This window comes from Aethalodelphis obliquidens, unplaced genomic scaffold, assembly GCF_003676395.1.
Source record: "Aethalodelphis obliquidens isolate GAN/ISIS:26980383/991018 unplaced genomic scaffold, ASM367639v1 scaffold26, whole genome shotgun sequence".
In the NCBI taxonomy this organism is placed as follows: Eukaryota; Metazoa; Chordata; class Mammalia; order Artiodactyla; family Delphinidae; genus Aethalodelphis; species Aethalodelphis obliquidens.
Window position 1 is genome coordinate 4,540,158 of NW_020837970.1, and position 12,683 is coordinate 4,552,840.

The 12,683-nt window shown below is 35.8% G+C and overlaps 1 protein-coding gene across 11 annotated transcripts in view; it reads left to right on the forward strand.

Moving 5' to 3' along the window:
* Positions 1-12,683, forward strand: part of TCF12 (transcription factor 12) — a 387,457-nt gene that overhangs the window by 151,389 nt on the left and 223,385 nt on the right. For 8 of the 11 annotated variants that reach the window (XM_027123116.1, XM_027123120.1, XM_027123115.1 and 5 more), the window contains exon 4: positions 3,643-3,716. In XM_027123116.1, coding sequence (XP_026978917.1) covers positions 3,643-3,716 — 74 coding nt within the window. Of the gene's footprint in view, positions 1-3,642; positions 3,717-12,118; positions 12,181-12,683 lie in introns of all 11 variants that reach the window. The other 3 variants (XM_027123123.1, XM_027123124.1, XM_027123122.1) reach the window with 1 other exon arrangement.

Sequence of the window (12,683 nt, forward strand, 5' to 3'; positions counted from 1 at the left end):
AGGGTATAGAAAAGTCACTACCCCCAAAAAAAGTTTCCAGTTTTTGCTAATGGCTAAAAACCTAGAGAAGTCTCTAGGGTTTTGTGCTAGGAGAATGAAAGAAGTAGTAGGATAGAAGCTGTGAGATAATTTTATACTGATTCAAGAAAGAGAGCACTTTCAGTCAAAAAAGATGGTGGCAGTAGAGAGGAGGCAGGCAAAGTAGTACCTGAGTCCTTCATAGGAAAGAAAGTAATGCTAGATATTTTACTTGGCTAAGTTTACTTGCTCCTCCAAGAGTCTTGCTCTCTGACATCTCAAAAACTTGGTTACACCTTGTATTCCTTCTTCAGGCTCCCAGCCTCTTAGGGAAGTGCCTGTATGTGTAGTAATTTATGATTTGCTTTCAGTTACTTTTCCTATTAAATGTTTCACAAGAGAAGGAAGCAGATTGTTCCATTGAATTCACAAACCAGTGTTTTTAGATATACGGTCTAAAATTTAATGTTTGTTCTTTACTGAAAAATGTTAAATAAAATATTAAGCCTTTTAAAATGAGGCACATGGAATCAAAACATATATTGGATTTTAATTGATTCCATTCAGAAAAGCAGGTACTTAAGAGATTCTGTATATAAAAGATTAAAAAAGTATCATTTAAATCTCTATATTAGTTAAATTATTGGTTAACCCTTTTAATTTTGTTGCAGAGAAATAGAATAGATTAATTAGAAAGTTAAGCAAGACTCAAAAGTGTTTCTGCTACTTAATTATTCCTAAACTTTCTGTTAACATCTACCATTTTAATCTGTAAGTTGAGGCACTGGCATCTCAAAAATTGTTGAATTGGCATGTGTAGACTAGAAATAGGAAGGAAAGAAAAATATATGGCAGTGGTGATTCAGACATATCTTAATAGAAATGTTTTCCTCCTAATTACTGTATTGCAACTGTGGTATATTTTCTTGTTGATACATAGTTTTTCAGATTTTGATCAATTTGTATAATTTCTGTATTGTTTATTTTCTGTGGGTAATTTCTTTTTTCCTGGTTACCTTGGTCTTGTGGCTGAAGCTTTGGAAAGCTTATTACTCCTGTCATAATTCTATGTTTGTACAGCCATTGTGTTGAGCAGAAAGGAGTCGTTGATGCTAAAGGATGACTCTTGCCTTTGTCAGTGCCAGCCACGATCTTCTGCTCAGAGTCTAGATACATTAACAATAAAGCTGTAGAGCTCTTTTAAACCCTAGCCAGATCCTTGTTATTCTATAGCATCCTTTGAAACCTCTACATGTCTTGTATCGTTGGTATGTAGTACTCTTTAGTTGGTGGCTTAATTAATTACAATTTTATTTAATTAATCTTTGCTCTTCTTTCATGTTGTGGAAGTAATTAGTGTCACTTGATAAGAATTAAGTATGTGTTTTCACAGAATTTCTTTTATCACTTAAAATTTTGTCTGAGATGTTTTCTATAGCAGATACCCATTTATTTTCTTTTACAAATGTATTTAAAATAACACATAGCCCCCGTATTTATTAATTATTTGATAAAAGGCAATTCAGAGTCATAAAATGAATTATTTTCATTAGAAATAGGATCATCAAGATAAGTTTGCATTGTATGTTCTAAATCAATGAAAGTTATGTTTACTCCCCAACCCCAGGCCCACCATTCTGCTTTTTATGGATTTGTCTACTCTAGGTACCTCATATAAGTGGAACCATATACTATTTGTCCTTTTGTTAGCTTATTTCACTTAACATAATGTCCTCAGGTTGTAGCATGTGTAAGAATTTCTTTCCTTTTTGAAACTGAATAATATTCTACTGTAGGTATATACCACATTTTGTTTATCCATTCATTTGTCAATGGACACTGAAGTCACTTCTACATTTTGACTATTGTAAATAATGCTGCTGTGAACATGGGTGTGCAAATATTTGAGACCCTGCTTTCAGGAGCCAATTTACTTTTGCATTTTACTTTGGATATATGATATTTTAAAAATATAACTCATTTAGGAAAAAAGTTACAAATGGAAAGTATGATCTTTTTAAATAAAACTTTTACTAAAATTATTTGCAGTTTCTTAAGTAGCTTTATATTAATGGATTTTGTAGATTGATAGTAGTCTTTGTCTTGGATTGGGTCTCATTGGAATCCTATCTGCTATTCTACAGTGTTGATTGCAAAGAAAATGCTTGAAAAATAGACCACAGGTAACTGGATACTGGAGAAATATTTAGTAACAAAGTGTGTTTTTACATGATACTCCCCAGACTTGTAGAATCTTTCTTAAATCTAGAATTTCAATAAGAATTCTCCAAGAATGAACAAAACAAAAACACTTTTTTGTTGTTGTTTTTGTTTTGTTTTGTTTTTACATATAATCTGTGTGTTTTTAAAGCTTCTGATTCATTTGAAATTGTGCTTAGTGTGTTGTTTATAGTAGGTACCCATCTTTTCTCTGTACTGTTTTTGATATAGGAAGTACAGATTCATAAAAAGAATAAATTAGGGTCCTACTAACTGAATTAGTAATTAGTGTATTTTACTTTGGGTACTGACTTCCTTTCCTTGCTTTTGTCACCTAGTCCTTCAGTTGACGATTCGGTCCCTATGAAAGAGCCTTGGGAATCGTGGCTAGTTATTGGAGAATTTGTAGCATTTAACTTAGTACAGACCACTTCTCATCTAAATCACAGAAGACTTCAAGGAATTTTTTTGAAGAAAAAGAGGTTCTAAACTTAACAGAATGTTGTTTTTGTAACATCTAGAGTTTTCTCATGCAAAAATGAAACAAAAGAAGTCAACCATTTGTATTTCATCATAGAAAGAGTCTCAGAAGGGGTTGGGAAAGTGTACCCTGTTAGGAGTCAAGGATGAGAAAGGCTGGTCTTCAAAACAGAAAAGGGAGAAATGGCTGGATTGAGAGATCTCCAACCCTTTCAGATTTTTCTGGGGATTGATTGGAAGGTGAAAATAATGGAGCCAAAGCTTCAGAAGGTACATTAAGGAGGACAGTGAGCTGTTTTGTTGTTAATGGTAATTTATCCTTGTCACATTGAGTCTTCCTTTGCAATTTTCTTAAGAATAGATCTCCTCATTTAGAATCAGATTTTAGAGGAGATTTTATTAGGATGAGTTGTCACATCATTTTGATTAGTTTTGATATAATTAATGTTGATTTGATATGGTTTGATATAGTTTGATGTCTTCAGTTAAGAATAGCTACTCAGTGCTTTGATAGAAACCAGTTTTATTAACTTGAGCACTTGTTTGACTTGCTTCATTTTCTCTAACCCTTATTCACTTCGTATATTCATGGAGGCAGTACTAAACTTTAGAAAGTTGGGGGTGGGGCATTCATCTACTCTTAGAAGTAGCAGTGGGTGGAGACAGGTGGAGAGACCTAGATTATGCTCTGTTCAAAAATCTCCAAAGACCTACATTGGCAATGTATGTAGGGCATTGTATAGAGCAGTGATAAAGATACTCCCAAGTAACTTATTTCTGCAGGTTTCGGAGGCAAGGATTGATACACAGCCAGTTCCAATCAAATGCAGATACCACCCACTGAATTGTATTATCTGCTATACCAAACAAAACCCATCATTGTATCCTCTTGGATTTATATTGTTTACTTTCTTCTCTCCTTAGGTATGGATGAACGAGGAGGTACAACATCTTGGGGAACAAGTGGTCAACCAAGCCCCTCCTATGACTCATCTAGAGTAAGTTTGCTCATCAACCCTTGATTAAAATTGTAAAGATAATTTGGCAGAATAAGTAAGTTCTTTCATATGTGAGTTCTATTTCCTAAGAGAAGTGAAGATTAATGTATTTTATGGGAATATATTAGAATACCCAGTACCTTCATAGTAGCTTTAATTCTTTCCCTTAACTGTCATACTATGGGAGTTCATTTTATGTCCTACAATGAAAGAAATATTCTTGATGTTATTTCTACACCTCAACTGCTTGTAATACCCTTTACTAAAGCTGGAAGAGCTTGGAATGCCTCACTAAGTAATCTCTAAACATAGTCATTTTTCTTCTTGTATTGTTTATTTGCCTTGAGAGCTCTCAGAGGACCAGCTTCTAGTCTCCCCTTTCACGTTCTTGCTATAGTAGTCATCAGCGATTTGTATCAGGGATTCTATAGCCCTGTCTCTTGGAAGCATATCAAAACAGATACAACAGATGACGTTTCTTGGTTGGCAGTTAAGAGAAAATAGGACCAAGCTAACATGCTATACAATGAAAGGTTAAAAGTTTAGAGCCTTTTACAGAAATTAAAAGAACAAAAAAATTCCCCAAAACTTTAAAAAATGAGACTGAGAGACTGAAAATTAGACCAAAGAATTGAGAATAAAATTAAAGGCTGTGCCCCCAGATTCTGCAGTAAATTGATGAGGTTAAGAGCTACCTTTTCCAAAAGGTCATACTTTGAATGAATAATGAACTATTTATTTCTCTCAGAATTAACCAAGAGAGAATAGACAAGCATAAAATTTATGGGCACTTAACTCTAGAAGCAAATTGGTTTAAGTGGAAGAAAACCTGAATAATGTGATTGGAATTCATAGTCTCCATATGGGTTACACTGTTTTGCATTGAAAAATGCTGAGTGAAAATACTTACTAAAATATGGGTTTTGCTATTATATTTGGCTGTAAATATGTTTAATTTATTTTAAATACTTGGGAGAAGAACTGGGATAGTCCTGTGGAATCCAGGAAACTGTAGAGAGAGACTGTTAAACATGGGTTTTAGTGTTTCCTTCTCTCAAATCAGTGCTGTGAAAGCTGAGTTGTAGTGTAAACAGCACTGTCCTGGGTATCACAGGATCTACTATTGACACTACTTTGAACTTGCTACTTAATCTTGGACGTGATATTTTATCTTGTGGGTAAACTGGTTGATATCCAAATTTCCTTCCACCTTTAAAATTTTTTTATTTTTTGAATAATATTGTGAATAGGAAAGATAGGTTTCCTGTTTCGATTTTGAAGTAGGGATTTTATATCTTAGAGGACAATACTAGTTGATACTGGATTATTTTCCTTCAGAGCCTTGAGTTACTGTGTGATAACATGTTATTTCTTAATATACATTAAATGGTGCCTTTGTACCTTACTTCCCTTTCAAGCTTTCAGTGTTTTTCTACTTGAGTACTGAATAGGATTTTAGGAGAAGAGACCATAATAATGTATCCAAACATTTATATATTTCATGTTCCTGAAATTAAGTTTACCTTTAGAGATGGACTTCAAAGCAAATCTTGCTTTTCTTTTTGCTATTTGATCTATAGGTCAAATGTGAAATGCAGTTTTTTATTCTTAATTTGTTTTTTCAGTGTATGTTATGTACAGTGAAAAGTTAAATTGATTTTATAGTAGTTTTCTATTATAAAAATCCAGATTAATCTCCAGATATCCCATACAGCCATACGCACGTGAACACACACACACACACACACACTATATTCACACACGCACACACACACACACACACACACACACACACACTATATTCACACACATTTTTTTCCCTGCCTGGCTACTGAGTGATCTGATAGAACAGTGATTTACTGTCCTCCTTTCTTTTTGTTCCCGGTGAAATCTACTCTTCCAATAACTTTTTTCCTTTATCCTAGTCATGATTCTGTGTTAGTCAAGATGTTATATTTTATTTACAATTTCAAACCATTTATTTCTCCCCTGAACTCTTCTCATCAGGGAGAGACATTTATGGTTATCTTTGAAGCTGTCCTCAGCACTCCTTTATAGGAAGATTGTCAACTTTCTGAGTTTTATTATTAAATACCTTTTACCACCTTGACCATGTTTTTCATAATTATGAGTATAGATGGATACAATTTTGTTAATAAGAATCTCAGTTGAACAAAGTACTTAATTCTCGTTAGTATTTTAATACAGTGAGTTTTTAAAATTTAGAAATAAATAAATAAATAAAGCTAGTTTTGACACATTGTTAGTAAAATTAAGTCAGTTTAAGCTTTAATGAAATTGCAGATGCCTTTGTAGGAATTATGTGAATGACATTTATTTAGACTTTACTATATTGTATAAATAACACACTTCCATCACGGAAAATCTCATTTAATAAATAATTTGATTTTACATTAATGATAGAAAAATTTTTAATTTTACTTTTTGTGGTACGTCGTGATAAAAAGGTATCTAAAAACTGCAAAATGGGGGGCTTCCCTGGTGGTGCAGTGGTTGAGAGTCCACCGGCCGATGCAGGGGACACGGGTTCGTGCCCCGGTCCGGGAAGATCCCACATGCCGCTGAGTGGCTGGGCCCGTGAGCCATGGCCGCTGAGCCTGCGCGTCTGGAGCCTGTGCTTTGCAACAGGAGAGGCCACAGCAGTGAGAGGCCCACATACCGCAAAAAAAAAACTATAAGGGAGAAAGAATAATTTTTTTGTAGTACTGTAAGCAGTATTTAGCATATGAACTCTATTAATACTGTATTACTATGCATTTTAGTGTACAAGATTGGCTATACAGATTCATGAAGGTTGAGATCAATATTTATTTAACAACTTTTCAAAAAAAACTATAAGGGAGAAAATAATTTTTTGCAGTACTGTAAAGCAGTATTTAGCATATGAACTCTATTAATACTGTATTACTATACATTTTAGTGTACACAATTGGCTATACAGAATCATGAAGGGTTGAGATCAATATTTATTTAACAACTTTTCAAGGAGAATTTTTTCTCTTTATACTTTTTGCCTAATAGGTCCTGACTTTAATTTTGATGAAGATACCATTCTGCTCTAGTAACCTTGATGCATAAGTGAGTTCCACTGGAATTGTGTGGCTAAGAGGCCACAAACTTCTTTTCAGTGTTTCACCCTATGCCCATTTTCAGAAGTAAGAAAAGTCACTACAGCAGAGCTCTTTCTAGTGTGTCTTCCCTGTTTTTCCCAAAACCACCAGAAAAGTAGCCTCATAGCGTACAGGTGGTTGGTTGAGTTTCCGGTTATCAGAACTACCCACAGCACCGTTGACCTACTCCCCACCTGTGCAGAACAAAAACACACACGTGAACAGATAAAAGCATCATCATGATTGAATAGCGCTTCTATTTTCAGAAATTTGTGAAAGTGGTGATTGAATTTAAAGCACCAGAGACTGAAAGGAGCGATTAATCTCAGATAATTTAGACATGGGCAGAGGTATAATTAATTAATGACTTTGTCCCCTCCCTCCCTTATTTTTTATTCTTTCCTACAAATGAATGTTTTCTATATTTGACCTTTGTAACCAGGCATAAAGGCCAGAGAATATCATGATTTTTCTTATTTTCTACAGTGTTAATGATTTATTCTAGTTTCAGATTCCCCCCCCCCCCCCCCCCCCCCTTTAGGAGGCAGTGATTAAGAGCACATACTCTGGGGCCAGACTACCTGGGATGAATCCCAGCTCTGCCACTTACAGCATGTGTGATTCTTGTCCAGTTACTTAAATTTACTGTACCTCAGTTTACTCATCTGTGAAATGGGGATAATAATAATTACTTTACAAGGTTGTTGTGAGAATTAAATGAGATACATGTACAGTGGGCAGTGCTTAGATCAGTGTCTGGTACATAGTGAGTGTTCTATAAGTGTTGGCTTTAATCTTATATATGTCAGAATTTATCAACTAGATTTATTTGTAACAAACAAGCTTAAATGAATGAATACATCTGCAAATGTGCTGCATTCTAAGTGTAATGAATAAGAATTGTTTTCTGATTCAATCATGCTTATTAATACTATACTTTTACTTCTTTTATATTTGTAAAGGACATAAATAAAATTGATTTCCTTTCCCCTGCAATTTCTTTCTTGGGAATGCAGAAGTCTTCTGAGAAACTTTGATATAAAAGTTTTTGTCTGTATAATGCTTTATATATAATGAATGCTCTGTATGTGTTTGCTGAATATAATCAGATTGAGGAAGAATCATTAGATATACTAGATTAATTGCGTTTGGAGTTCGAGGAGGGGAAAGAACCGAAATTGATACAAGCTGGTGAAGCTTGAAGTAGGTGGTGGTGGTATTAATTAATGGTTATAGGGCTTTCTTCTGTGCTTACAAATTATTGCCCTGATTGATGACACTGCTTAGTGAAGCATTTTATTTAAGATCACAGCCTCTGAAGAGTTGTGCTCTGTGACCTTAGACAAATTACATAACCTCTTTGTGCCTCAGGTTTCTAATCTCTATAATTATGATAATCTTACAGATACTTTGTAGGATTTTGGTAAAGATGGAGTATAATAATAGCTATGAAGTATTTCATTTATTGATACAATAAATGAAAGCTGCTGTTACTATTATTACCACCATTATTATTTTCTCCAAATATCTAATATTTTATTATGTATTTTCATGCTTATATTTCCTCATGTACAAATTCTGTTTCAAAAATATTGTCTGATCATTTTAGTTTACGGAAATTCCAAGGGGCCACGTCATCTTGGTTTTCCTGCCCTTTTAAGCTCTGCTACCCAACCTAGGCCAAGCTCACAGTGCCGAAGTACTGTTGCAGTTTATACCTTGGGCAAGGGGTTATGAGAGGGCTCATAGGAAAGAGAAGTCTTTCTGTTGATACTCTTTCCTACAATACAGAGTTTTGCATTCCTTAATTTAAAAGGTATGAGTTCACTGGTAGGTAACCACTAATAGAAATTATATTTATAGGTACCATCAATGCCCAGGAGTTGGCAGTTTAATCATAAGTATTTTCAGGTTACATATAACCCATTGTGGTAGTTATTTTTGGAAAAGGAACAACATTCAATTGAGTAGAGTTTGAGTGCTTATTTTTTCTAATTGCTAAATTTCTACCATGGTTTTCCCTTCTCTTTATTTTATTTTTTATTTTTTTTTGCGATACGCGGGCCCCTCACTGTTGTGGTCCCTCCCGTTGCAGCGCACAGGCTCCGGACGCGCAGGCTCAGCAGCCATGGCTCACGGGCCCAGCCGCTCCGCGGCTTGTGGGATCTTCCTGGACCAGGGCACGAACCCGTGTCCCCTGCATCGGCAGGCGGACTCTCAACCACTGCGCCACCAGGGAAGCCCCCCCTTCTCTTGTTTTTGTTTTTGTTTTTGTTTTGCGGTACGCGGTCCTCTAACTGTTGTGGCTTCTCCCATTGCGGAGCACAGGCTCCGGACGCGCAGGCTCAGCGGCCATGGCTCACGGGCCCAGCCGCTCCGCGGCATGTGGGATCTTCCCGGACAGGGGCTCGAACCCGTGTCCCCTGCATCGGCAGGCAGACTCTCAACCACTGCACCACCAGGGAAGCTCCCCCCCCCCTTCTCTTTATAATACGGTTTGCAGAATGAAACAATCTTGCTCGTGTTGTTCTTCCTTCCCTCCCCATTTTGCAATATTCAAATTTTGAAAGCTAGAAGAATTTTCAAAACTAGAAGGTGTTTTATTTATATCCAGTCCTTTTAGTTCGTAGAGGAGGAAACTTAAGAGAGTATGAGATTTGGCTAGGTTGAGATGTGTGCTGTTGATACAAAATACACATGAGATTTGGTCAGAAAGTTTGCCTAGTTAATGACAGACTCTGGCCTAGAACTCACATATTCTGAATTCTGTGCTAGTATTTTTAACCCCCTTACCTTAGAATTTCCCAACTCAAAGAATTGTCTTAAATTTTCTGCCATATACTGAAGGAATGGGAGGAGAGAGAGGACAAAGGTGAAAAAAGAAGAGGATCTGCAATTGATAAAGAGGGCATTGGACATTATTTGATTTTTTTTAAAATTTGCCTGGCAGGTATAGTGTTTCATGAGGCAGAATAGTGTACAATTTAAGAGCTTGAATGTTGAAATCAAGATGCCTGTGCTGTTTCTGGCACTCCTATTTCTTAGCTGTATGACTCTAGGCACGTTGCTTCTCTTTGCCTCAAACATTTTTTTGCTTTTCCCTTTTGCACTGGTTGTGGGGGCCGGAGGTGGTGGATACTAATAATAACTACCTTACTGAAGTTCCGGACTTAGGCCTATTAGTGGAGAAGGGGAAAACCAGTTATGTGGTGATGAGTTGGCTTTAAAATACTTAGCTTAGCTGCTGTGTATGACTCAGCACAAAATAATCTCAGGGACTTTCTGTTAAGGGATAAATAGTTGATATGTTTTGAGTTCTTTCATTGTAAACATACTGTGTGACTTGTGCTACCTGTTGCAGTGAGGGGATATGAGGGTACAGTTTATTTAAAAAGCACCAGCAGTGGTCATTTCTCAGATCAGCTGTCAGGAATACATGTGGATGGCAGCCTGAAAGACCAGATCAGGTAGAAAAATGAAAATATTAGGGTACAAGGATTCAGAATTTGTTCTAGATTTCTGAGAGTCATACATAAAACCATAGATTAGGTACTTGGGTTAAAGGAAACAAAAATAAATAAAAATTCAACTAGAGTAAACATAGAGCTTTCAGATTCTGTGGACACTAAAATGAGTCCGAAAGGTTATCTGTATTCATTTAATGTTACTTCTCTAACAACTCTGGACTATTTCTGTCAGATGTGGCTAAAGGGATCTTTAATTTTGCTTAGTGCTCTCTCCATTCTTAGCAAGTATTCAATATCTGTTCCTTCATATATATGGAAGAGTTTGGCTAATAACCACTTTGAAGTTTGATGGATAGCAAGTTGGAGATGGCATAATAGGGGCTTAATTCCCTTCACATGTTATCTATGCAGAACAAACAGAGGTCATTCTGACTCCAGAAAGGGTTATACTGGGTGGAGTTTTGAGAGAACCTGGTGTGTAGTTCATTTACATTTGACAGTAGGGGCCTTGGGAGTACCTAGGAGCAGAGAGAACATGTTTTCTTCTCCCAGCAGAGCACAGTGGCATGAGAGATACCCTTGTAAATAAGGATGACAGTGTTGTCTGCCTGCTTTTAAGGAACTTGCTCTTTCTGTGGTTCCCCAGTTTTACCCTGCTGAGATTTGTAGATGCACTCAGTTTCTGAAATGTCAAAAGTGAATAAATGTGTATCTTAGAGTTCAGAAAATATGGTTGGAAATACAAGTCATACTTACCAAGTCATCTTTATTTTAAATAAACTGTAAAACTTTAACTCTTTTAAGGCAGCAGTGAGAAGCTCTAATTAGGCAACAAATAATTAATTACCAAAGTAATTTCACTGATTACCATGAGATTACAGGAGAGGGAGAAATTCCTTTGAGTGGTCAGGAAAGACTTAATAGAATAGGAAGAGTTTGAGTAGAATATTGTAGGACAAACAATATTTGTGTGAATAAGGTTGAAAGGAAGACAGCTCTTTCTGGAAATGTAGAATGATGGGACCACAAGTTACAGAGGCACCAAAATCACAAAATTTAGAAAATAGTAAATCACCTTGCTTTGTAGGTGAATAGTGTGATAAGGCAGATAACCTTTCTGTAGAAGAAATAAAGTCTATCCTTTGAGAAATAGAGAACCAAGTAAAAATAAACTTTGACACAGGGAATGGCACAAAGGGTTTTATAAATATCAATATACTGTGGTATGAAGGATGGATCCAAACACAAGAAATTGGATAATCTGGTATGATGTTACTACACAGGCCCACTTGGGATGAAATAAGACTTAGATTGGGATGATAGGATCAAGATCACAAAATATTGGAGAGAGGAGAGATGTCACAAAGGAAAAAGAAACTGGCACACTTGGTGAATGAAGAAAATATGAAATCATGTAGACTCACTGCCCCCAGAGAATGATGACTCCTGAATTAAACTCCATGTGTTTTATTTAGCCTTTGACAAGTTAGTTGTGGTTGTGTTATACAACTACCAGATTGTTTGATTTTGATAAATAGCTTCCCTTACAAATGGGAAAATCTAGTTGTGTGAATAAAAAGTAAATAAAATAGTTTTTACTCATTGTCCCGCATTTGTCAGCGTTGATGGGTCATAAAGTTCACTCCCTTAGAGCACATATTTTCTCTAGATTGTTTACTGTTTGCATTGTTTTTATTTTTGAGGGGGATAATGGTATAGGTTTTATAGCTACTAGGGGATCAAATGCAATAATTAGAAAGGACACACAAATTTTGAAATAGTATTTTATGCCTCTTGATCTCAGGTACAAAACACGAGATGAAGCAGTTAAATAGCAAAGCAAGACAGGAGGGACAGAGAATTAAAGTAAGTGTTTTCTATATATTGCATCTATGTTCCCATTAATCTCTGTTTTGTTATGTAACTGCTCCTTCTGAATGTTCTGAATGTGAAGAAAACTATGGGTAAGAAAAGGGTGTATTTTAAAGTTAGGTTCAGATAAACCCATGAGAGAAAATGTTGTTTGTTACTCTTGGTCGTATTCAAAGAGCACCTGCCTATAAATTGTAATCGTAATGTTTTTGGATAAGGAGAAATTGGGTTAAGATGATGTAAGCTCCTTTAAATCTCTTGCTAGCAGATATTTAAAATGAAAGAAATCACATAGCTATCAGATTGTCCACTTTCCCATTTTTAAGCCAGTCAAACCTATTTTTTCAGTTTAGCCATTCAACAGGGACAATGCCTGTTGAGATGCTCTAACATAGATCTTTTGGAAAGAGCCTGTATGTCAGTTTCTCACCTCATTGTGAGTTTCATTTAACTTTGTATGCCTGTGAAATAGCATCTTTATCAGGATTGATCTTTAC